Source organism: Belonocnema kinseyi, chromosome 5, assembly GCF_010883055.1.
Source record: "Belonocnema kinseyi isolate 2016_QV_RU_SX_M_011 chromosome 5, B_treatae_v1, whole genome shotgun sequence".
Taxonomy (NCBI): Eukaryota; Metazoa; Arthropoda; class Insecta; order Hymenoptera; family Cynipidae; genus Belonocnema; species Belonocnema kinseyi.
In genome coordinates this window covers 51800310-51827674 of record NC_046661.1, presented here as the reverse complement: position 1 = coordinate 51827674, position 27365 = coordinate 51800310, and the positions used below count along the sequence as shown (strand labels likewise).

The 27365-nt window shown below is 32.1% G+C and overlaps 2 protein-coding genes across 10 annotated transcripts in view; one reads left to right on the top strand and one right to left on the bottom strand.

Moving 5' to 3' along the window:
- LOC117172361 (glycine-rich cell wall structural protein 2-like) lies at positions 1-23386 on the bottom strand. 7 transcript variants are annotated; one of them, XM_033360209.1, is made up of 8 exons: positions 23247-23385; positions 15339-15362; positions 12336-12687; positions 10854-11171; positions 10431-10668; positions 9535-9663; positions 9270-9326; positions 1-232 (listed from the first exon to the last, which is right to left on the bottom strand). In XM_033360209.1, the coding sequence occupies exons 2-8, from the start codon at positions 15357-15359 to the stop codon at positions 217-219; spliced, it is 1131 nt and encodes a 376-aa protein (XP_033216100.1). In that variant the 5' UTR covers positions 15360-15362; positions 23247-23385; the 3' UTR covers positions 1-216. The 7 variants fall into 7 exon arrangements, with proteins under 7 accessions (XP_033216100.1, XP_033216104.1, XP_033216099.1 ...); XM_033360208.1 differs by lacking the exon at positions 1-232 and adding an exon at positions 7654-8103 and having other exon boundaries at positions 10866-11171; positions 23247-23386; XM_033360210.1 differs by lacking the exon at positions 1-232 and adding an exon at positions 7654-8103 and having other exon boundaries at positions 10899-11171; positions 23247-23386.
- Positions 12610-27365, top strand: part of LOC117172360 (digestive organ expansion factor homolog) — a 23588-nt gene continuing 8832 nt past the window's right edge. The window contains exon 1 of one of the 3 annotated variants that reach the window (XM_033360206.1): positions 12610-12840. The gene's annotated coding sequence lies outside the window, so the exon portion shown is untranslated. Of the gene's footprint in view, positions 12841-26412; positions 26600-27365 lie in introns of those variants that run through there. The other 2 variants (XM_033360205.1, XM_033360204.1) reach the window with 2 other exon arrangements.

Genomic DNA, 27365 nt, shown 5'->3' with positions numbered 1-27365 from the left:
TATTTTGAATAATTATTTATTCAAGAAAGATTTCACGAATGCGCACGCATTTTTTTGCGATTTAATATTTCTTCAAGGTAAATCAAGTAAGGACAAAAATTGTTTCACTTTTCTCTTATCATCTTCCATAATTACTCATTAAATTTTTTACTGGCGAGAAATTTCTTCAAAGTTTTGTCCACGTTGAGTTCATCTCAGGTTTTTGAAGACTTATCTTCATCCCGTTGGCAATCTATATCAAAAACAATTTATCAGCAATTTTTACATCAAGCGCACGCCCTAGAATGAATGAGTTTTGCGATGCATTTTTTTCTAATGCCGAAAAGAGCCTTTATCGGAAAAATGAGTACTTTTAAAGCTTGATTCAATTCTATAAGTTTACTCCGATAAATATTTCCTTTTGGCACATATGAATGAACCGACGATAACGCCGTGAAACTGTCGATGTGCACAAGAACACTGAATAAACCGATATGTTATACGTTTCCGCAGAATTCTTCACTTGAAGATTAGAAGAGCGAAAATTCTGTCACAATTACGAATAATGACCATTATTATCGTTTACTCCACGCCTTTTTCTTGACGATAAAAGTTCTCAATATGGCTTACAATTCTTGTGTAGAGAACAAACCAGAAAGAGGTCATTACTTTCGAGTAAAAAAATAACTGAATTTAAGTCTTAATAGTTAAAGTGAAAATTGGATTCGGCGAGTGAATATCAATTTCTTTATTTTTCTTGAACAACTTCAGTGAATTCGCATGTTGAAAGTCAATATTCGGATACGGATAGGAAAAATTTACAAATGATTAGAAAAAGAAATTATGATGAAAATAGGAAGACGCGAGGATTTAATCGCTTGATTTACCGACATAGACCAGATATCAAAGAATATCATGGAATTCAAACAAACGTGGACTTTAAAAGATTTTAAAAATGTCAAGAAATTTAAAAAAAATCAGATATTTGAAAAGACTGTAAGAGACTTCAAAGGAGTTAAAAAAAACGTCATGGAATTTTCAAAGCATTTCATGAGAACTCGCGGAATTTCGAAATATTTCGAGGATTTCAAAATAAATTAAGGGCATGTGATACTTCATCGTGTGGTATAACGAGTACAGTTTCCCTGCCTAAGCGCCACACAAATTAATCAAATTTAGCAAAATTAAAGTTTTTTGAATTAACCCACAAAAAAATATGGGGGACGCCCGTTAGCATGTTGGCTCTCGTGTCCCGAAATTGTAAGACAAATATTGATTGTTCTAGGGAAAAAGCCATGTGACGAGTGGGTCACGTGACCAGATTCCTACCTTACCGACACTTATTTCCTAACTTATTTTCACACGAAGCGCTACATCGAGTTGAAAATTTGAGATAATAAATAAGAAGCACTAAGAAAGGTGGGCCTGGTCCCATGGACATAGGAAACAAGGGACTAGGCATGCCATTGCGGGGATGATACAATGAAGGGGGAGGTCCGCCACCTTTTGATGTCCCGCGACAAACATGGCAGCGCCCACATATTTATATTTTAATGCACAATTTGTCGGCAAAAACGCTCGCGCGCATAATCAAATGGCACACCGTAAGGGGCCGTCCATAAATTACGTAACGCAAAATCCAGATTTTTTTACACCCCCCTCCCCCTTTGTAACGCAGTCGTAACGCAAGGATAACCTTCCTGTGGCGTTACGTAACGCTAATCAATTTTTTAAAAATAAAATTTGCAATAATTTTTTTACAATAATTTTTTTGCAATGTTTACTATAGTATATCTTTTATTTTACATTGTTTATAATACTGAAAAAAACAATATTTGATATGGAATTTAAGAAGTACTATAATGATAATTATATAAACTAATCATACAAACGTAAAAAAATTAGCACAGCGTTACGTAATGCTTAGGTCATTTTTTCTTATTACCATGTCACAACTATGTCACATAGTTGCTTACCCCCCCCCCCCCCCCCCCCCCCCCCCCCCCCACCCCCATAAAAGCGTTACGTAATTTATGGACGATCCCTAAGATGGCGGCTCTCCCCACTCATGGAATTCTCCCCCTTCCCGTGGATACAACCCCGCTCGCCAAGTTAGGATGGCATGTCTAGTCCCGTGTTTCCTATGTCCATGTAGGAAATTAAAAAATGTGTCGGTAAGATAGGAATTTGGTCACATGACGCACTCATCACTTCAAGAATTTCACGAAACTTCTATGCATTACAAATAATTCCTAGGGATTTTAAGCGATTTCAAAAGTTCAAAAAATTTCACGGAATTTCGAGGTACACAAAATATTGTTTAGGTTAAAAAGAAAGATTTAAAAGGGGGAATTTGAAAAGACATCCAGGCATTTTGCTACTACACAGGTTATCAGGGAAATACAATATTTGTTAGAGATTTTAATTTTTTTTTAAAGATTTCAAGGGATTTGAAAAAAAGTTTCTAGAGATTTTATAGATTTCCCGGAATTTTGAAATAATCTTAAGATTTCTACGGATTTCACATGATTTCGAAATATTAAGATAAAAAGAAAAGAAAAAAAAATTGTAATCTTAAAAAGATTTACATGGATACAAAATTCATGAAAACTGGCAGTTTTACTCACATAAAAAATTTTAACACACATTAACATTAAAAATATTAAAAATTGTACGATTAAATTCGTGTCATAAACTGAACCCTTCCCAAATTAATAAGTTAAATTATTTTTATTTTAAATAGTATAAAAATCCTTAGAAAGCTTCCAACTTCTATTTCAAATTCTTGAAACATCTACATGTTATTTTACATTTATTCCAATTTTCAATTCTTTTTGAAATTTTTTCAGTACTTCTAAATATCTTTTATAATTATTAGAATGCTTCCTAAAAAATTTTAATCCTGTAAAATGGAAAATATTTTTGAAATCTTTTTAAATATTCTTTTTAAATTATTTCTTCAAAATAAAGTAATATTCAATTTCCCTAGGAATATTAATAAAATGTTTTTTATTCTTTTTCAAGCATTTCACAATTCTTAAAAAGCTTCTAAATTTGTTGTTAGAAATCTGAAAAAATCTGTATTTGCCTTTAAATTTGGCAGTGGACTATTTGCACAATAATGTAAGTACGAACAGCGAAATAATTTTAAATCTTTAGATTTTTAAATAATTTTGAATCTTTGCAGACCTTCTAAATATCTCTTTAACTTGTCAAATTACTTCTAGGAATTATAGCTGTCAACAGTTTTACTTGTAAATTAAATTTGTTCAAATAGAACAATTAAAAACTTAACGTTCAATGTTTAGTTTTTAATATTTCATTTGTCATTACAGATTGTACATGAACATGTCTAAAATAATCAGCAATTGTTATTTTTCTTAATTGCAAAATTTCAAATTTGAGGCTGAAACAATATTTTAAATTTGATTAAAGCCTTTAATTATGATATTATTTGCGTCCACTTGTTAATCCTTAATTTATAGTTCAATTTTAAAAATCATAATTTACATTCACTTTTGATCAACTAAAAAGGTTTTTTAAATAAAAAATTGTCGATTTAAAACACCACTAATTGTTAATTTTTTAAGCCTTTAAAACTGTATTTTTAAATGAAAAATGTACACTTCAAAATTAAAATCCAAAATGGAAATTTTGTAAGTAAAAGATTTTTGACTTACGCACTGTAAAATAAATGATATCATCATTGAAAAAGATGAAACTTCAACTAATTATTTAACCCTTTAAGAGTTATTTTTGTAAATAAAATATCTGACTGAAATATTGGAAAATGTATCAGAAGACCATTAACTACGTTTGTGTACTTAATTTGAGTAGAAATTTTGATAAAAATTATTTTCTACGAAATTGACTGAAACCATTTTTTGACATAAACGTAATTTATTTCGGCTCTTGCATTTTTTGAAATACCACAAATATTCCCAAGTTTAATTTCTATGACAACAATTTTTAGCGAAATTTCTACTCAAATTAAGTACAAAACGTAGTTAATGATCTTCGGATACAGTTTCCAAAGTTTCAGTCCGATACTTGATTAACAAAGAAAGTTTTTAGCATTCTTAAGTTCAAAGAAAATTCAGTAAACCGAAAGTGAGGTCGATAATATAGACATTCGAGTGTCACATGCCCTTAAGGACCAAACCTTGATCCCGTTAAATAAAAATCCTGAAAAAATTCAGGAACAGTGTATGATCGTTTTCTGAAAGATTTTTGTAGAAAAAATTGTTTTTCAAAATTTATAATGTGTCGCTATCTATTGAGTATGCAATGCCTGAGGAACAGTCCACTTTGGTCGAATGAACGCATTAATTTTGCAGAATTGAGCTGTCGGATCGAAGAAGGGCGCATGAACTTATTTCGCTGGGAGTGGGAAGACCCTGAAACTTTCTTAAACATTTTCAAATTTTAATTTTTAAAAACTTTTTTAAAGATCTTTTTTTCTGTCAGGCGAAAAGTTGTAGCTTTTTTTAGTTTTTTAATTAAAGCCAAAAAACTGGCTTTTTTTATCCAAATTGATTTTTATTCGTTTTTCACTTCAACTAGTATTCAGTCAGTTAGTTTTAAGGATTTTTAAATACATTTTTCAGGGAATGTAGTTTGAAATGTCCTTCGACTGATAGAGGAAAAGTAATTCAAAAATGTATTTTAAAAAATCTGCCCGCTTCGCCCTCGATTATGTATTTACCTCGCGCTGCGCGCTCGGTTCTTTATATTTTCGCACATTCTTGCACAAACATTTTAAAATTAAGACTCAAAAAATCCACCACTGTAATTTTGTGATTGTGAATTCTCTTTCGTTAAAAAAGCTTAGCTCGAGAGTTTGAGCGCACCTACGGCACGCGACTGATGGCAATCGAACTCCGCGCTACGTCTTTGCATTTTTTCCGCATTCGGGCGCAGGCCTTTTAAAATAAAAAAAAAACTGAACGGACCGACAACTGTAATTTTGACTCTTTTGTTAAAGCTCTTTTGGCTTTAACGAACACATTCTCATGACGTATCTCGTGCTTGGCACTCGATTTTGTCCAATATGTCAACTTTTCTACATTATACACAACACTTTTATATTAATTATAATACATTTTTATGTAACTCTGCCAGGGATTACTTATTAAGAAATTGTAAAATAAAAAGCAAATTGTATTTATCATGATTATTTTTGTTCATTATTTTGTATCATTACAATTCATAATATGCATAAAAATTAAATCATGCTAATTATTTTCTTGTTTTTATAATTTAAAAAAAATGTAATATTATTTTTTACGATTAAATAAAAACTACTGCGCATCTGCATAGGGTCTACGACAGGAATCTATATAGGAGTCTATGTCCTCTTTCGTCTTTTCTGTGCTTTATCCAAAAAGTTAATTTTTTAATTTTTAATCTTATTTTTTACGATTAAAAGAAAATCTACTCGTCCTATCGAAGAATGATTAGTAATAAATTTATAGATCTTTTTAGGCGAACAACTGTTGTCTGGTAATTTAAGTTCATACCTTGTGTCGTTTTTTCAAACAAATTTAATATTTTTATTCAGAATGTTATTTTTTTTACGAATAAAGCAAAAATTACGTGTCCTATCAAAAATTATAGCTCTTTTTTGGATGAACAATTTTTGCCTCATTTTTTTCGTAGATTATATCGAAAAGTGATTCATTATAAATTTGTAGTTCTTGCCAGGGCGCGCAATTTGAGCTTTTTCATTATTTTTGGCACGATAAAATTTGGAATTTTCAACTTTTCAACCAAATTAAAAAAGTTGTTATCATAGTCCTGTAGGGCTTTTAAAAAGCAAAGTTTTTCTTCTCTTGACTTTTTTCATATCATGCGTTGTTTGTATTAAAATGTTCATTTTAGTTTGTTTTTTTGGATTTTGAAAATACTCTGATAATTTTCTTTTTATAGGAAAAAGTCCTGGGGAAAAATTGTTTGAGTTTCTGAGTACTATGAACAACTGTACATAGAAGTTTTACATCTTGAAAAAATGTGGTTTCCAAATTTTTGTGTAGGATCAAATTTTGAATTTTCAACTTTTTGACCTAACTGAAAAGTTTGTTATCTCAATCTTGTAGGGCTTTCAAAAAGCAACGTTTTTCTTCCCCAGACTTTTTTCGTATCATGCGTTGTTTGGCTTAAAATGTTCATTTTCGTTTGTTTTTTTTTTTTATTTTGAAAATGCTACAACTCCAATAATTTTTGATTTTTCGAAAAAAGTAATTGGGATAAATTGTTAAATTTTTTGAATACTATGAATAACCGTACAGATAATTTTTGAATTTTGAAAAAAGTAGTCTTAAAAATATTCAAATGTGCCCACTTTTTGAATTTTCATCCAAAATGGCTGGCTAACGAACTTGAACTTTAGTTTAGGACACTAAACAAGTGTACCAAAGGCCAATCTAATAGATTAATTGTTTCAAAAGTTATCGTGTTCACAGACAGACAGACATACAGACAGATACATTCGTAAAAACCTGTTTTTCGGACTCAGGGGGTCTCAAAACGTGGACATTTTACAAAAACTGAGGGGGTCAAAATTTTACATAAATCTAATACCTTCTCTGATGAGAATGTTAACCTCTCAAGTTGATAGCGGCTAGTCGAATCACGCGTAGGCTGTAACGAGTCTCAGATCTATCTGATTTATAATACAGTTAGAGAAGTCCGATAAGCTCCAGGCATCGGAAAAAATTAACAATTTTTTTAAAATAAATTTTTAAATTACTTTTGCTCTATCAGTCGAAGGACATTTCAAAGTACATTCCCTGATAATTTTATTTTAAAATTCTTAAAACTAACTGACTGAATACGAGTTGAAATGAAAAACGAATACTAATTAATTTGAACAAAAAAAGCTAGTTTTTCTTGGCTTTAATTAGAAAACTAAAAAAGCTGGAACGTTTTGCGTTGGGGAAAAGATGCGTAATGAAATTCTACACCAAGATATAGTATTCAAAAATTAAAATAAAAAAATGTTTCTGAAAGCCCCCGTCCTCCCACTCCCTGGGAAATAAGTTTATGAGCCCCGCATCAATGACAGCATTTTGATCGATGAGATATATAAATACAAATCGCATCGACAGACAACTTGAAATAAGAATAAAGAGCGCACGCGTTTTTTTTAACATACCTTCGTTAAGTGAAAGCGCATCGGCATCGATCGCAAACGCATTTTGCGGCACGCTTTTCCGGTTATCGAAGTTTCGCCAGCCACGCAAAACGTCGAATCGCTCTCCAATTAAGTCGCCAGCTGATTTTCGTGTATAATCCGCATCGATTTTTCTAGCGGACTCACAGCAACGGTGAAGATTGTTTTAGTGGCTATTTGCCTCGAACGACCTAACTTTGGATTTTTCCCACAACCGGGAAATTAACTTTGTACATCCCAACAAATAAATTAAAAAGATTTGAAGTATTTACAAGAATCTAAAACTAATCTTTGATGAAAGTAAGAAACAAAGTTTACAACAAAAAATAAAAGTGTTTTTACTATTTCAGTTCACAATAAAAATTTTACTTTAATATCTATCAAATTTACGAGTTATTAACATTTGTAGAAGGAAGTTTGGGAGGGGCTAATGTCATGAGTGAGAATAAAGTATTGGTCACTGATTATAAAAATATACTTAAATAAAAAAATGGAACAAGTTTCCTATTTCGATAAATTTATTAAATCTGGAGGTACATAAACTGTTCCAAGCTTAAATCCTGAACAGAACAATCATACTTTTCTATAAATAAAAAAATTGTACAATTCTATACTCTGTTTATCTTTCCAAACAAAAACGTGGAGTTAAGGAAAAAGTGTGGAATCTAAACATAATTTTTATTTAAGAGTAAATAAAAACTGTTGTAAATTCAGGAGCTACGAAATAAATTTAAATGCAGCTCCTTATGGACTTCAGACAAGTTTTATGAAAGTTATCTTAACGTTAAGAGATATTATAAATTACGTTTGTATATCGAGTCAGTTCTCGTCAAAGTATGTTGCAGTGTGAATTGTGTATAGAATCGGCGCACTTTCATCGTGTTCGCTTTCTAAGTTTCGGTACATTTTAGTTTTAGTACCTCGGAGGCATCCCGTCTGCCGGACCTGGGAAGCTAAAAGGTCACAAATAAAGAAATCGTTGGATTAATCGTCGTTAATTCGTCTGCTCTGCGAAGAAAAACAACTTAAAGTATAAGATGTAACACCGTTTTTTTCTTTTCCTTTCAAAAAAGCGTGCGATACACTTTAAAAATTTAGTCCATAGTTTTAAGAAGAGGTTTGGAGTTTTTTTCTACTTTCAGCGAATTTGTGTTACCTACTTCTTAATATAAGAATCGGTCTACGCCAAACGCATAAACTTGTTTTCCAAATAAATATTTTGCCATTCAAATTAAAAAAAAATATATGTATATGAGTTTAAATACAACTTTTAAACCGAAACCTTTAAATCTGCAGTTGAAATTTTATACCTTAACTTTGATGCAGTGCCTAAATTTGATAAGAGTACTAAGAATGTATAAAAAAAATGTCAATAAAAATTGCAGGCCAAGCGATGAAAAGTTAACATTTCATTCAAGAAAATCTGATAGTTGGCGAAGACCAATTTTATTGATCAACTATCATTTAAGTTCCAAACGCAATCAAAATCGAATCTATCGCTCTCATCGCCGATTTTTTCGCAACGCGGGAGCTTCTTCCACGATAAAATCACGATTTTTCGATTCCGCAAGCAAATCTTTCGCCTTTGTCGATTTCTCACATCTTGGAAAATCGATTAGTCTCAATGAAACGCTGGAATCACCTGGTCCGTTTCGTTTCGTCGGTAGCAAGTCGAAATTGTACGCCAGCTTCACGCAAGAAAATTTCTTCTCGCAGCTTTCAAGAAAACGAAACCAAATGTGACTGGACGTTGTTCTGTTTCTTTAAATTAAAGCTTGGGACTAATAATTAACAGTGATACACTTCAAAATAAAATAAAAAATTATTTATTGATAGAATTTCTTACTTTTAATTTGTAAAAAATGACTGTAACAATTTCAAGCTGATACTTCATGTTCTTTTTTTTAAGATGTTACACCTTATACTTTTACATTTTTGCGCATTAACTTTTGATTTTATATTCGCTCACCGCGAACGAAGAATGCGGAGAAGGGAAGCGACGCATGAGAATCAAAATACGCAGCGCAGAATCGATTATTAATTTTTTTCTTTTGAACGGACAGTAATTTTCGAGCGCAATTTTTAATTGAAAGAAAAAGAGAAACAGAATTTAACTTACCGGCTACTTCCACGGGGAGGTCCATAGGGGTCAGGTCTGTCATAGGCTTCTGCGTATCTAAATTAAAATCGAGCATTTGAGACTACAAACTAAAGTTGAGTTCAAAAATTCAACTTGTGCTTCACATGCATGCTTATTCTTGAAATTTTCTTGAAACTTTCTATTCAATTTTTAGATCTGAAAACGGGTGTTTCGAAAGGGTCAAAATCAGAGGAAATCTAAAAAGTTTCGAAGGAGAGAAAAGCGGACTTTTCTGGAATCTTACCCTCCGCTGACTTGATAACCACCACTGGGGACGGTTCCTCCGGCCCTTCTGCTGAACATGTCTGGTTGTGGGCCAGGTCCGGTGCTATAACTGGGACCGGTATTGTAACTTGGACCTCCGCTCATTGTCCTGTGAAAGAGGATTTTTGAAAACCTCTACTTTTCGAGTCTTTCGAGTCAGTTTTCTAATTTATCAGGCACTTAATTCTTAAAGATTTCAAGACAACATTTTCAACCAAAATATCTAAACCCAGACTTAAATAATAAAGAAAGGTGTGCTAACTAATCGAATAAAATTGAAACGTTAAGTTTCAAGAAAATTGGAAAAGAACTTACAGGAACAATTTCAGGAGGTCCAGAAGAAATGCATCAAGTTGTAAACTCAAAAATTTCAAAATTTCTTTCGCTCAATTGTATATTTTTGCGAATGGTTCTTAGTTTAAGAATAACAATCCAGACAAATCAAAATTATGACGGATATTTCAAAGTCTGGATTCGCCTTTTGTACAAATTTTGTTCATGCAAGCTCAAGCTCGTCCGTAAATACTGCCTTCTCAATATACATGATACTTTACGTCATCGGCGTATGGTTTCGACTTTTTTCATAAAATTAAGTGTTACGTTCAAGGTAAGTTTAAACATACAATTATGACGCAGAATAGTAAGCAACAGGCGAAATAATGAATGCGCATAGAACGATAAAGTACCTCCCGAACAACAACCTATTCTTCTTCTCCAAACACACACGAAAAAGAGATGAAACCATACTTCAGTATCATGAACAAATTTATTGCAAATATAGGCTGTCTCTCTACTTGCTGGACAACCTGAACATACATAAAGTCTACAGGAAAAAATAGAAAAGTCAAGAAAAAGGTAATAAGAAAAAACACCTACTGGAAATTTGCGTCGTATCCAACATCGCCATATCCGGTTCCGTAACCGCTGGCGGCAACGGCGCCGCTTCCGTTTCTCATTGGTCCGGCCGCTCCACGATCATAGTCGCTCCTAGGTGCATAATCTACTGGACGACTAGCTCCAAAGTTATCAACTCGTCCGTAATCTACTGGACCTTGTGTTCCACGGTTGAAGTCGCCCGCCATTCCACCACCTACTACTGGATAATCGCAAACGGCTGAAAAGTTAAGCAGAATTAAGTAAAAATTATCGCATGTTTATTTTTTTCGTGGCAAATAACAACTGGTCCATGCAATATGAACTCGCGGTCAGAAAATGGAGTGAATTGCATGGAGTAGTCGGTACGAGGTGATGAGATGATGAATTTCTGACACTAAGCGACTGCGATGATTGAAAACCAACCTCCGCGATTACCATAGTCGGTTCTCGCACCGAAGTCCGTCCTACCGTAGTCGGCTCGTCCGTAATCCGGGGTTCCAGTTTGTCCGTAACCGCCGACAGCGCCGCCAGTTGGTCCATAACCGCCGCCCATTTGTGGCGTCGAAGAGTAGCCGCCACCCATTGGTGCTCCGCCAACATTTTGTCCATATCCTCCGCGATCTCCGTAACCGGAGTTGAAGTCGCCGCGGCTGCTAAAGTCGCCACCGCCACCACCACCACCGCCGCCACCACCACCACCACCACCACGATTGTAATCTTGGTAACCACCAGATCCACCACCTAGAACGAAATTTAGAAACATGGTGTTGAAGCGCAATAAAGAATTGTTGCCTAGAGGGAAGACGTCCAGGATGTTAAAAACGTATAAGAGTACGAAAGAGAAGTTCAAAGACAAAAGTCTACAGGAGAGCAGTGATGGGCCATTTGAAGTTACCATTTAAGTGTTGAGATTCTGACGCTGGAAACAGTGGTTATAAAAATTTTGTGTAATAAAGTTTCGTAAAAATCGCAAAAGTGCAAAGCACTTTTTTACGATGCGCTTATAGGAAATTAAATTAATATCTTCAAAATGTATCTTTGAATCCGATCATACTTATATGAAGGTACTTAAGTATGGTGTCTGTTCAAGAAACTTTAATCTAGCTCGCACTCATAGACGTGATAATTTCCACCTTACTACAGAAACAAGGTCCAAATTTATTGAGCCACAGTACTAAAATTACGTTAAATGTTTTTTGTTTTAAGCGTTATGCATTAAAAGCTTTAAGAAAATTTTATTTCATAACCGTGCATTTAAACAAAAAATGATGTAAACGGTTATAGAAATAATATTTCGTACAAATGCTTATGAAGCGAATATAAGTGATGTAAAATTGCTCATTATGAAAAACAAACACCTTACACACTTAGCGGCAATGTAGTTGCAAATTAAGGAATCTCAAACCCTAAATAAATAAAGCCTAAGAATAAATTCCGTATGACTCGTCAATTCTGAAAATCAAAAAAAAAAAAAAAAAAAAAAACCAGACATGAAATTATTCTCTATCGACGCTATATACTCATCTCTGCTCTAGAGTAAACAAAATCATCTTTATAATCATAAAAGTATACGGTTCTTGATATATACTTAAGATCTCTATCATGAAATTTGTACCGAAAAATATAAGTGAACGACAGCATTGAACTTTTCTTTTTTTTCTATCTTTTATTTTTGTAAATAAACTCATCATGTTTTCATTTATTGACCGCTTTCTTTCATTCTGTTTTCAATTATTAAGTGAACCTGATTCTTTCAAATGAAACCAAATCACTTTTAATGGAATCACATCATCTTAAATTGGACATAACTGCTTGTAATTGAAGAACCAATTATTCGTGAAGCGAACGATTTTTGTAATTTCGAAGAGCTTGACACAGTAACAAAAGTCGCGGTACTCAACAAACCTCTCCTGTCGTTATACGGACCAGGCCGACTGTCTCGTCCTCCGTCACGACCTCCTCTGCCCCCTCTCATTGGACCGCCCCGGCGATCGTCTCGTCGGCCACCTCCACCACCACCACCGCCGCCTCGTGATTTGCCGGTGGATTGTTCGACATTGATCGTCGCACCCTTGAAGTTAGTGTTGTGCAGGGCTTTAATCGCCGCCGCGGCGTCTTCTTCCCGCGCCATGTGTACGAAGCCATAACGATTCATTACATCGCATTCGGTTACTTCACCAAAGCGAAGGAAGAGTTGTCGGAGTTCGTCATTCCGACAGTTTTCCGGTAAACGCCCAACGAATATCTTTGTCTTCCTCTGAAATAGAAAAATGCAATGGACTGAAGGAGTGCAATTAATTCATCGATTTATTAGACGTAAAAAAAATTAAAAGTGTTAAAAAAAAAATAGATTTCATGTATTTCGATATTCACATTCGAAAGTGGTCACTTAAATATTCGAACATTTGAGGTCAGTTGCCCCGATTATTAAAATCCAAATAGATTTTTCTGAATCTCGATGTATTTTATGATTGAACAACCAGCCTATTATCTTTTTTTTTTTAATTATTATTACACCATTATTAAGTTATTTCCCTTTCACTCGGTGGGGAAGGGCGTAATGTGCGGCAGGGACGTATAATTTTTAGATTGATCCATAATTCACGTGTTACTTATTTAAATAACACGGTCGTTCTGCTACACTGCTCCTCCCACTCGGGTCCATTCATATCAAATGTCTTGTTTCAGGCGTCAATAACTCTACTGTCACTCTTTTTATTAACTATTTACCGAACCTTTAATTCCCTATCATTGAAATACATCAAAAAAAATTAATCCTTAAAATTTGGAAGAGTTGCAAATTTAAAGCATAATAATTTTGAAGCTATATAAACGAATCAATTTACAAAGATAAATTGAACATTTTAGTTTAAAAATGTTTTTTTTTAACACTTGATTCAATGTATGAAAAATGTGTCTTTGAAATCGACCATAATTATATAGAATTTATTAAGTATGGTGTCTGTTCAAGGAACTATTCTAGCTCGGAGTCACTGACATGACAATTTTCACCTTATCACAGAAATAAGGTCAAAATTTATTGAGCCACGTTATCATTATGCAGTTTAAATTAACACAGTTATTTTAATTGAGACAAAATTGCACGGTTTCCAAAACAATAATCAGCCAATTGAACCTCCAAATGCGGATTGTTGTGTACAATGATGACGTTTGCAACTTGTCTTTATATCGTTTTATTTATTTATATTATTTTTTATCAGAACAATTTTTTAAAAATATTTATTTATACATCCCAATCTCTGCGCATACAACATGTCCGATTATTACTACAAAAATTACAAAAAACTACAAAAATTATACTTATTGTATTCATTTAACTTATACTAGTATCGTTTCATAATCATATGATATATCTTGTACAAAATATATCCATTAATATAACACAATCATATTCAATTATTTATAAAAATTTATAGAAACAAATAAAGTTCATTTTTCTATTCTATTATTCTATTTCAAACGTGACGAGATATATTCTCAAACTGCTTTTAATAAATTCTCAGGATACATAGAATTTGTATGAGCTACTTTATATTTAGCCCAAGTTGTTTTGAAATCGGCATGAAAAGATTCAATGCTCTTATAAAATACTGTTTAATAAAATAGACATCTTACGTAGTTTTTGTTGTATTAAATGCCTTAAATGCATAAAGTGTTTTCAAGAATTTCGAGCAGTTGTAGATTCTTATTTTTCTTAAGATTAAAAAGCAAACTTTGAAAATTTTGTTTCTGCATTTTAAGAAAGCTACTGTAACTTGGAGATATCTATTACACCAAAAATTCATGCAGAACAGGCAAAGCCCTTGGGATTTTCCAGTGAGCAGTACATAGAATCTGTTCATGTCGATTTAAAAACAGCTTGGGCCAAATATAAAGAAACTTATAAAAATGCTAAGCATCCTGAGAATTTATTAAAAGCAGTTGGAGAATACAACTCTTGTCACGTTTGAAATGGAATAATAGACATAGAAAAATGAATTTTATTTGTTTCTATACATTTTTATAAATATTAAATATAATTGTGTTGTATTAATAAATATATTTTGTACAAGAGGGGGGGGGGGGGGAGATAATGATCACGGTAAAATAATTATAACTGTTAAATTTAATTATAAACCTGCTTTGAAAATGAATGCGCATATAATTAAAGTATTTCGTAATTATTTTATAATCATTCCGTTTTTTAAGAGATTCATTTAGAAAAATTAGTAATAATTCAACATTATGTGCGTTTTTATATAATTATAGGAATATGAAACGATACTAATGTAGTTAAATGAATACAATAAATATAATTTTTGTAGTAAATTAATTAAATTTGACAATTTGATATTTTTAAACTTCAAACACACTTTTTTTCGAAACGGCCCGGCGAAAATTGTTCAAATTCGGCACACATACTTCATTTTGATGTACTAATCAATTCCCGTTCAAATATCTGTGGTATAATTTTTGTCATTAAACCCATGTTCAGCCACACCGTGAGCATTAAGCCAACGTGATTAATTAGAAGAAGATGAAAAGGCCTGTTACTTTCTTAACGGAAGATTAGTACATGAATGAAAATACAATAGCCTTTCTATTAGTCAGTTTATATCCTGCATATAGTTAGATGCACACAAACTAGTTTTGTAACTGTGGAAACAATTGACTTAACAAAAAGCGAATGCCAAGCGTTATTTGCATACTGTTCCATATCATGAAACAACCCCGCACCAAAAAAAGAACTAGTAATAGTCGTTCCAAGTCCTTTTAGGAAATTTCTGTTTTTATGAGCTACAAGACCAAATGAAAATTTTAAATCCGCACTGAGAGTTTCACTCGATGAAAATGGTACGGGGTTATTTATTAATTTTTTAATGTAGAGAAAAATATTGAGATTCTTACCGGTGGATTGGACGACACCATTTTCTGCAAAAGAAATAGACAGATTAAAAAAATATATTTTATAGGTATAATTTAACTTAAACGATTAAGTAACATTAAAATACCTGAAAATTCTAAACGCATACAAATGGTAAATCTTTGCAATTTACGTCCAATTTTGAAAGCTTTCAACTTAATTGTTTAAATTATTTATACTTTAAAATTAAGAGTCAAAAATGCAAAAGAATTCGAGGTTACGAGACATTAAATATGACAAATTTCCTTCAAATTTATGAAGCTTATATTGGCCATATAATAATCCTCAAATTCAAATAAGCATTAAAATCCTGCAAATGTTGACTTTAGTTTTTGTTTGAAAGTAATTAGTGAAATAAAATTCGAGAACTGAATATTTAGTGGAAAATTAGAATTTGTTCAGAATTTTCGTGTACATTTCAGGGTGCGTTAGGGATAAATGATATTAGTATGAATCTTTTTTTTGTCTTGCCCGACATCAAATAAAAGTATCTCATGACGTTAAATATATAAATATGCCGTTCTAGTGAGTCATTACCAAATGAAATCAAATACCACATTATTTTTAAGATAATTGAACAGCAAAAAATTAATGCAATTATTATTTTTAAATGTTATATTTTCGCGTATAAACCTTGCGATATCGGCCCATTTGACGCCAATAAGAGTAACAAGAGACTTGCGAAGACAAAGTTGGCGATCACTTGATAAGCTCAAATGGCAGACTGGCAATATTACTAGGGGTTTTCCAATATTATTTATAAGATTTTATTTTTGTAAAGTGAGTAAATATTTGGCTAAGATATCAGTTATATATTAAACTCGAAACATGAGAGCGTCTATAAAATATTGTTTTTTTTTCCACTTGATAAGATTTCTGAAGATAGCCAAATTGCTTGAAGACTGAGTTTTACCTTAATATACATTTCTTTTCACTAAAAAAAATGTTATCCACAATTGTAATCAGAATTTTTGTATGACCTTTTATAACATATATTTTCTTCATAAAAATAGGTCTATCCGTTTACGAGAAAAACACTTTCGTTCCCCATTCATAACTCCCAAGAAAGGAAATGTTAAAGTTGATATTTGCGAGATTTTTTATTCACATATATGCCAATATTTGGTCAAATTTCAAATGAACTTAAAATTTTCAAGAGTTTCAAAAGCATGTAAAAATCTAAATGTTAAAATGAACTATTAAAACCTTTAATAAGATTATCTTAATATTAACAATACTTACAAGATTAACAAGACATTAAAAGGAAAGATTGAAATTTTGCAAACGAATTTGCAATTGTTTAAATTTAAACGTAATTAAATTGGAAGAAATACAAAAATGTAAACTTTCAACATTGAAACCATGAGCATTTTAAAAGAAGGTACTCCAGTACTAAAATGTATATTTAAAATTTTCAAAAACCAGAAAGCGCACATGAATTTCGAAGCAACCTAATCTGAATTCTTTACAAATGTAGGTTTCAAAATTAGTGTTAAGTGGTAAGGGACTGTGCTTAAATTAGCGCGAGAGGGGGGGGGGCACCGTGTAAATTTGTTGCGGTTCAACTGTTAAAAGTTAGAGGGGCCTGGAGAGGACCGATAATTCGTTACGTAATTTAAGTATGGCCCCCAACTTGTAACATGTATGTTACTGAAAAAGTTACATACGTGCTTTGTAGATATTTAAAAACGTATTTATAATTTAGTTACAATGTTTGAAATAATTTGTTACTTTAAGTTATAATTTGTATTTAATTTGCCATTTGGAGACCAATTACTATTGAAAATTAATGAACAAAATCTGCCCGCTTCGCGGGCACATTCTCGTTGCACGCTACGTGACGGTTGAATCTCGCGCTTCGCGCTCGGACATAATTACACCTCGCGTTTCGCGCTCGGATATTTATTCTTTGCATTTGGAATACTTGAAAAAAAAACTTTAACAAAAAGATCTCTTTTAGATGGCAGTATTTATATGTGTCTTCATATTCTGAATTGTCTACTTAATTAAGTATAGTCAAAGATTAAGTTTCTCAAAGCTCTGTAGGCTTTGAGGTACACATTCTCATCGTGACACTCGCGCTCCGCGCTCGATTTCCAACAGACATTTGTAATCAGGTTTTGTTGGATTTTGTCCCCATAACTTTCGTCGTTTTTCCACACTTTTTTTTTTATTTTACTTTTTTCAACGTTATTTTTCACGAATAAAACAAAAAGTAAGCCTCCTATCAAGAAGTGATTCTTAACGAAATTGTAGATCTTTTTTGGGATAACCATTTTTGTTAATTCATCTTTTTTTGTATCCTTCATAGTTTGTCCACGAAATAGAATTTTTTATTTTACATTATTTTTTGTGCAATCAAAATTTTTTGAAGAAAATCAAAAATTTTATCATGATAATCTTGTAGGTCTTTCAAAAAGAAATGTTTTTCTTCTCTTGACTTTTTTTCATATCGTGCGTTTTTCGGCTTCAAATTTTGATTTTCGGTTGATTAAAAAAATTTTGAGAGCGCTATAACTCCGAGAATTTTCTTTTTATCGAAAAAAGTCATAAGGATAATTTGTTTGTTCTTTTCAATACTATAAATATCCGTACATAGAATTTTCAAATTCAGAAAAAAGTGGTCTCAAAAATTTACAAAATGCGCTCACTTTTTGAATTTTTTTTTCAAAAATGGCTGGTTAACGAACTCGTCCTTTCTTTTAGGAGCTAAAAAAAAGTGTGCCAAAGATGGATTTGATTCGTTCCTTTTTTCGAGAGTTATCGTGTTTACGGACGGACGGACGTACAGACAGACGCCATCGTGAAAACCTGATTTTCGGATTCAAAGGGTCTAGAAACGTGGAGATCCGTTGAAAAGTGTGAGTTCACATTCCCGACAATTCTAATACTTTCTCAATCATAAATGATAAGAATGTAAAAAAAGATAAGACGCTTCGCTTGCAAGTTGAGCACATCACGGCCGCCCGTCGGATCTTGCGCTTTCCGCTCGATAATATATGTTTACCCCCAGATTTGTGCATGAACCTTTTAAAATTATAGATCAAACGATTAACATCTGATCTTATGACGCGTTTTGCATTCGCACACTACTAACGCAAATGTACAAAACGAAAATCGTTCATTTTATTGTAGCTTATATTATTTGCCCAAATTATTTAAATTTGTTCATTTTAATTAATTGTTCTACAATTGAAATGAAAACCAGATGTCTAATCAAAAAAGGATCAAACTCTTAGATTCACGATTTAAAAAAAATCCTGGGTCTTATCAAAAATAAAAAAAATGGTTTAAAAACGTTTTTATTTCATGTTTACCGCACTTAAAACTTAGTAAAAAGTAAAAAATAATTTTTTTCAGACATGAACGCAAGAAAAAAAATATTTTCTAAACGAACAAAATGTATTCAATCTAAAAATAATAAGAACTGACAGTAATATAAAAGCGTGAGGCATATTTAGTAACGCATGATTTCTTTGTCCCACGCTTTTATATTACTGTCAGTTGTTATTATTTTTAGATTGAATACATTTGATTAATTTAGAAAACGTTTTTTTCATGAGTTCATGTCGACGTGTTCAAATGATAAGGTGCCATCTCGGTAGGACGAAATAAAAAGGTGCCATCTCGGATGGCGAAACATGGAAGCTTAAAAATCCCATATAAATAGCATGGGGAACACCAACGCCCTCTAAAGTAGGGAACCTTTTTATTTGGTTCTGCCAAGATGGCACCTTGTCATTTGGACACGTCCATGTTCGATAAAAAATTATTTTTTACTTTTTATTACGTTTTAAATGCGGTAAGCATTGAATGAAAAATTGTATTTATTTTATTTTCTACTTTTTAGTTATATTTTTAAATAACTTAAGACATTTTTGATTCATTATTTGATGGTTCAGCTGTACTCGTTGTGTGTGATAGAGGCACGCGCATGCTATAAAAATGGTTATACCTGAAAAAGAATATTTATGCAAAATGCAATTTTTTTGCAGATTAGAGTATTGTCATGGAAGGCGCGTCCAAAAAAGAAAAGTTTCTAGCTTGTCAAGAAGTACCTTAATTTTCGATCAGCAGATTTGATTGCCGACATGAACGAAGGGCAAGTTAACTAAAAGCGTTTAAAAAATAGTGTTAACCAAAGTAAATCTTTTTGATACCGACTATTTAGCTTCTTAAATTTTTTTTCAAATCTCGTATAGTTTTGCTTAAAAAGAATGTTTGATTTTCACGATTTACAAATAGACTGGAACAAACTGGTATATCTTTTTGAGATATACAATTTTTCTTGCAAACATTTTATCGTATCTTGCACAGTTTAGCTACAAAATGGAATTATATATTTTTCATAACACTTCACAATTAAGGTGACGGATGCAACAACTCGACAAGCGTTCGAAACCGCGTAGAAGTATTGTCCACTCGGGAAAATCTATAGATAAAAAAAAAGTGACCAGAACATAAAACAAAATATACTTTCGTCTTCAGCTCACCCGGCTGACAAATTTTTCTCATGACAATTTTTCATTCGATAATTATTACTCAAGATAAAAAATAAAAACTTAGAAAATTGTCCGATCAAAAATCGATGTTTTGTAAAATACAACTCACGATTATTCGGCCGTTTGTTGACTAAAATGATTGAAATTAGTATAATGTATTCTTAACATATAAACGATGACTATAAACAACGCACTTTGCTTAAAAACGAAAGTTTGTTTTTACTTCTTTAAATTTATTTAATAGAAAAAACTTGTCGCGAGAAAGTTGTTTACTAGACTTTGAGAAAGTTTTCCTGATAATTTTAAGAAAATCGGTCGAAAATTATTGTGGGAATGGCAGCGAGTTCAAGTCAAAACACGCTGCCGTTGGAACATTTGTTGCTCTTTGCCGCTGTTGGCTAGTTGCTTAGAAACAAAGGCCGATAAGCGGAACACTGCAGCGGCAGCGTGTGTTAACTTCCACTCGCTGCCATTTCCACGATCATTTTCGGTCGATTTTCTTCAAATTATCAGGAAAACTTTCTCAAAGACTAGTGAACAATTTTTTTTAGTGTTTTAGTGAAACATTTTTTCGATAACCGTCCCACTGGTCGAAGTTGGCGAAACATGGCTTTCGTTCAGAATCAATTTGCTATAAAATGGAAACAAACGTATTCGCTTTTAAAACGAAGCGCGTTGTTTAGTCATCGCTTATATATTGAGAATGCACCATACAAACTTCAAGCATTTTGATCAACAAACGGCTGAATAATCGCGAGTTGTGTTTTACAAAACATAGATTTATGATCAAAAAATTTTCAAAGTTTTTATTGTTTATCTTGAGTAATAATTGTCGAATGAAAGTTTCATCAGAAAAATTTGTCATCCGGATCAAGCTCAAGACGAAAGTATATTTTGTGTTACGTCTCGGCGACTTTTTTTATAGATAGATTTTCCCGGTTGGACAATACTTCTACGCAGTTTCGAGGGCTTGTCGAGTTGTTGCATGCGGCACCTCAATTAAAACAAAAACTATGCGCCTTCTCGAAAAAAAATAGTCTCAAGCAAATTTGTCGATCTTCACATTTTTTTTATACCTTCTTCTTGTTTGAATCCTATCGATAGATCATAATAAATTATTTATTTTAATAATTTTCATTACATTCCAAATACATTGCTGCTTTGTTTTAGATATCCCAAGTTTTTAAATAAGAAAATTGGTGTTGATAACACTGAAACTAAGTTGAAGTTACATTATAATAAAGTAACTTACTTAACTCGTGTTTATTACACCGAAACCGTGTTTATAATGATGGGATATCGATCAACCGAGTCCGACATCTCAATGTTTGATATTTGCATGGTAGGTTTTCGTTTTTCCAAAATCTCATTTTGTCGGAAAATCACTCGATTTGCGGCGTACGTAGAAATAAATGATAAAAGGGATTCGTGCTTGTGAATTCGATGAAAGTGGTTGTAGAAACATAATTTAGGTGGCGTTTATGGACATTCTTTGTCGTGTAAATATTCTTATACTTTAAAATTAAATAGAGAAAATAGAAAACGGGAGAAAAGGTTGGATTAATTAAAAAAGTTGAAATTTCTAAGTAAATATGTAATTAAATAATACTAATAAATATAAGAACACGTATAAATTAAAAATGGCGAATATAATTGATTTTTTCCTTGTAAAATACACTATTTTCTTAGTTAAAAGTGTTGTAACATCATTTTAAATTTGATTTAAATTCCAATAACGCGAATTGTTCTTCAGTAATGAAGAAAAATTAATATTAATATGATCGAAAAATAATGAGATAAATGGGTTTTTAAAGGTTCGTTCTTTTCAACCATTGCTCTAACAATTAAACCTGGTATTCCAGGCATTAAAAATACATCATCTTTGAATAAATATGGTTACCAACCAAAACTTGAAATGCATGGATTGTTCTTCGAAAGTCATTTGAAATAAATTAGGTCAAAAAAAATCGAAATTTATGCGATTTAAAGTTTATATTTTTTTAAAGTTATTATAAAGTAACTTCAATTTCGTTGAAGTGACTGTAACACCAATTTTTGTTTGGGATATCTAAAATAAAATGTATGCAATATGTTTTAACAGGTGGGTCTCTGTCGTACCGATGCTGTAGGTAGCCACTTAGAAATTACTTATGAAATTAATTTTTTTTTAATTATCTACAAATAAGGTTAGTTCCGGGTTATTAGTATTTTTTTCGCTTGCCCCAAGTTTTCGGCCAAAAATATTGGGTAGTTTGGAAGTAAAAACGGGGAGAATTATAAACAAATAACCTCATAATACACACACATTAATCAAATCTAGCAAAATTAATTTTTTTTAAATTATTCCACAAACGAAGAGTTCGAAGACGTCCGTTAGCATGTTCGCTATCATTCCCCACATTTTAAACACAAAATCTTTATTATTGTACGAAAAAAGTCGAGGGGACCTATCAATGGTAAAATCGACCATTTTCTAAGTATCACACGCCCTTCATAACAGGCAAAAATGGTCAAAATGAAAAGGTCATAACTTATGACCTATTACAAGCAGGACATGGTTCTTTTTTGGAATTACAGCAAATTGAGTCTATTTTCACTCTTCTGTAGAATTTTTTTATCAAGTTATTAGATTCAAAGGTATACAGTGTTTTTTGAAATTCATTAATTTTCCGCTGAAAACGAAAATGCAGAGATTTTGCAAAATATCATAACTCTGAAGCTATTCGAAAATAAAAAATGATTTTTTCCAAGTTATTTCTCATAATTTTGTCCACCTTTTTCCTGCTGGATATTTTACTCTACAATACAATAGAAATTATCAGCGTTATTTGTTTTGCTGGAATTTTAAACATTTTACCGACATGAAGCCAGAAATTATGGAAAATTTCGTAATACTAGCAAGTGACAAAAATAAATTAAAAATAAATGGTTAAATAAAAAATATCCACTTTATAGTATTTCTATAATCCTAAAAAAAACTGATTAAAATTTCAATTTGTTTTTTATAGTTAAAATACAGACAATTACAGTTTTAAATAATTCAACAAAAAACGTGGCTGCGCACGAAAAATTGCCTTCGTAGCAACATGACCGTCATAAAAATACTCGTATGAAATCACTTAGTGATAAGATGAAGATAAGAATTTTACTTATAAAAAATAAGACTCAGATTAAAGGCAAAACACGAAACGTACATTTCCAATTAATGAATTAACATTTACAAATTTCATCGATGAAACACGTAAGCATCAAAGGCGAAGCCGGTTGGCGTTGCCAATCGAAGCCAAAGGCGAAATCGTGGCCTTGGAAATCTTTTTAAGTCTTCTAATCAATCTCCCGGTCCCAAATTTTGACAAAAATGGATAGAATTAATACATACTAGATACTTACGTATGGTTCTGACGTTTTACTGAAATAAAATGAAACGAAACCGATGAATATCCACGAGACGCTTCAGCACACAAAAATTATCACCGACATGAAGCAAAATGGCGTCGATTGTGAAAAAGGGGGCGGCGGCGCCGACGATTGCCGACCACGGAATTACGATTCTTGAGATTGACAAAAATGTTTCCAAATAGGTTCATTCATAAGGTTGGGGGAAATCTCTATAGTCAGCGCAGCAATTTATTTCTGAATCATGGGAATTCGAACGGCCTCCCTCTTACGGCTTCTCTAAGTACCTGGGCTACTGGGTAACCTCTATTCTTAGAGGCCTTGTTTGTTGGCATCTGTTGGATCAGCTCAATGCATTGCCCCCACTCTTTCTATTTTCTTAAAATCCGGAGGGTTATCGTAGTTCAAAGGAATAACAATAGATGGCGCTCCGATCAGGTAGGCCTGCCAATGCATTGTTATGTATAGCAAAAATACTCAAATTCATTAAAAACTTGACTAATAATAACAGTAATAATAATATTTAAACATTGATAATTCGCCTTATAATATACTTTTTTCTTAATTCGTCTAGACATTTCCGCTCTCTAAAAATATATATTTACACATTACTTATTTATAATCAGGGTGGAAACTTGATCCCGAAACCAGGAAAGACCGATGAAAAAACGGGAAGTTACCGGGAATTAAATTAATTTTTACTTTATCTACAGTAGCAGGGCATATAAGTGAAAATAATTATGGTTTTTATTTTATAAAAGGGAGCTGGTAAAGAAATAAAATCTCCCTTCGGACCAGGACTTTTTGTTATGGAACAGGAATTTAAAAAAAATAGAAACTGGGATTTAGAAGAAAAGAATTTAATAATCCCTGTTGCAAGTCAAAATTCGGCACAATTTAAAAGTTCCTTCTTACGAGATTAAAAAAAAGAGTGCAAAAACGGTACATATTCGATTGAAACTCATACTATAACAATCTTAAATTTAAAAAATAATCATTCTCAACAGACTAGTTTGTTTTTCAACCAAGTAAATTTATTTCTGACCCAAAAGATTAATTTTAATCTAAAATCATGAATATTTAACTGGAATACTTGAATTTTTAACCAAAAAGGAGAATTTTTAAAGAAGGGGATTCACTTTCAAAGAAAAAACAGATTTTCTACCAAAAAAGTCGATTTTCTACCAAAAAGTCGATTTTTTATCAACATACGTGAATTGTCAACGAAATAAATGAATTTTCAATTTGAAAAGACAAATTACCATCTAAATTGTTGGACTTTTAACTAGAAAAGGTCAATTTTCCACCCGAAATAGTTATATTTTCTACTGAAATAGTTAATTTTTTAGTTAAAAAGTAATTTTAAAGAAATAAGTTATATAATTAAAACGATACGATTTTTCATTTAATATGATGAATATTCCAACAATAAAATTAATTTTCAAAAAAAAGTTCAGCTTTCGACCACAAGTAGTTTGAATTTTTAAGAAAAAAAGGTGAGGAATTTTGACTTGGAACAGGGATTTTTTAAACTGCTTTCTTCTAAATCTCACTGTAAATTCATTAAAAAATTCCCGTTCCATATTAAAAATCCCTTGTCCCAAAGGGAAATTGTTTTACTTTACCGAAACTCCCTGTCCTAAAATAAAAACGATGTTTAATAAAAAAGTATATAATATGGCAAATTATCACTGTTTAAATATTATTATTACTGTAAAACATTTCAGTGTTGAAATGTTGTCGCAGGCTTATACTGCCCAACATGTCGAAGGCATTTTTGGTTAGAGATGGATTTTTATTTGATCATTTTTGCACGGGGCTGTCCCGGTATATATCATCAGTCACGGACGCATTTTTATAATGCAATCAAGTGATCTTATGAGAGCAGTCTGCCCAGACATATTGGACCTAGTCGTCTGCTTTTTACCCCATCATTGGTGGACTGGATTACAGTGAAGTACACGATGTGGGACCTACAACTTAAGGTGGGTTCCAAACCACCAGAACCTCGGTAAAGGTACATTGAAAAATTTCCAGAGGTACCGGCTCAGGGATCGAACCCCGGACCTCTGAGGTGAAATCCGAGTGTCTAACCAACTGAGCCACCGAGGCTCATATGTTATTATTATTATTAGTCAAGTAATATTCTCAATCAATGTTTGAAATTTGCAAAAAATTGAATTGTTTATAAAATTAATTAATTACATTAGCAAAATAAACAATAGAAAAATATGAATAGAATTCAAACTATTTTCAAAATACTCACCTTTCCATTCAATTTTCCTAATATTAAATTACATATTTTCATGAATTTTTTTGATTATTAATTACAGATGCTCTTATTGTTACTGAAAACTTTGTTCTTCCTTTTATATTTATGAAAAGTATCAAGTTTTTAATGAATTTTAGTACTTTTGCTATACGTGATAATGCAAAGACACGCCTACCTGATCAGAGTGCCATCTATTGGATTTATTTGAATTACGATACCCTTCAGGATGCTAAAATAACAACTACCGGATGCACATGCACGGGCGATCAGGCTCGGTCAACTACGTGAGAATAAATGGCGAAATTCAGCGCCATCTGCGATGGGCAGGAGAACTACAGAAGCATGCATTTACTGGTCGCTTTATATGTGCATGCTCCTTCCTTGGATGTGTTGGCTAGTAAAATAATTGAAGAAAAAAGGATAAATAAACACAAAATTAAGGAAACGAGAAACGCAAAATAAGAAATTGAAGATAATTATCATTCAATTTCTCATTTAACGTTTCTTATTTACTTAATTTTGCTTTTATTTTTGTATTTTAAGTAAAAAAAGATAATTACGAGGCGAGTTAGGATGTGCATACGTATGAATTTTTATTATTTTTTTAAGCAGAGTTGACCAGTGCAGTTTTTTAAATATGTTATAACCACATCAGTTTGCGTTTTCAAGAAATCCTTTTCATTAAAGTGATGCCGGCACACGAAAAACCGTTTTAAGGTTATGTTCTCATACGGTGACAGCACCAGACAAGAAGTCACAGTTACAAATGACAACAATTTTCTGCGCACGCGCTTTTTACACCAATTTGCGCCCTCTACCAAAGATATTCCTCTACGATGGGCAAGAGCACTAATTTGTCTCCCCTCGCTGCCTCTCAAACCCCCGTGCCTAAGTTCGAAAAATTCTCCATTTTGCCTTATTTAGTTGACCGAGCCTGCGGGCGATGCACACGGCTTGTTGGGCTGATATTCAACGTTTTATCATTAACATGTGTGAGAAGAAAATAATATTTTGTGAATAGTGAAAATCATGAAAATAATATAGAAATTAAAGTAACTCGGATACAGTACTTAAGGTACTATTTTGTAACATGTATTTGTATTATCACTGTATTTTTAGTCAATGTCGGATTTTTCAGGTTATATTTACATGTTCGCGACAGTACTTTTTTTATTTCTGAAAATATTCATTTGGTTTGCACATGATTTTTAGAGCTAGGAAATTATATGTTTAAATTATTGAGCCTAGAAGTCGCTATTTTATTCTATTCCTTTCCAAATTACGTTTTTTGAGGTTATATTTTTTTAAATCGCTGATCCTTGTGATTCTTGTATTTTCAGCGAAAATGATCATATTTTCATGAGAATTTTAATGAAAGGTATAGCAAAACTTGTTTTCATAGCAAAATGCGTATTTTTCGAATAAATGAGGAATATTATACAAAATTTATAGAAAGTAAATGAACCTATTTGTATGCTTTAAGGCAAAACTATAAATCTAAACCAGGTAAACATATTTCAAGTTAATTAAAATATTTATTTTTAATTCAGAAGTACCTAAATAATTTATAAGCGTAAAGTATTAATTAAAATTAAAGTGTACAAAATTAAATAGTCCTTAAAACTTAATATTAAACAAATTTAATTACCCAATTTTATTAGTTAAAACTTAAAATAAATTTTATAGGAGAAGTAATAAAATCTTTTCTGCATTATAATTCAAAACGGAAAATTCGGAGAAAGTGACAAAAGTTAGTGGTCCTTACGTACTATATTTTCAAATAGTTTTAAAAACATTAAAATTAAGCAAATAAGCGTTTTACAAAGTACGGTGGGGGGGGG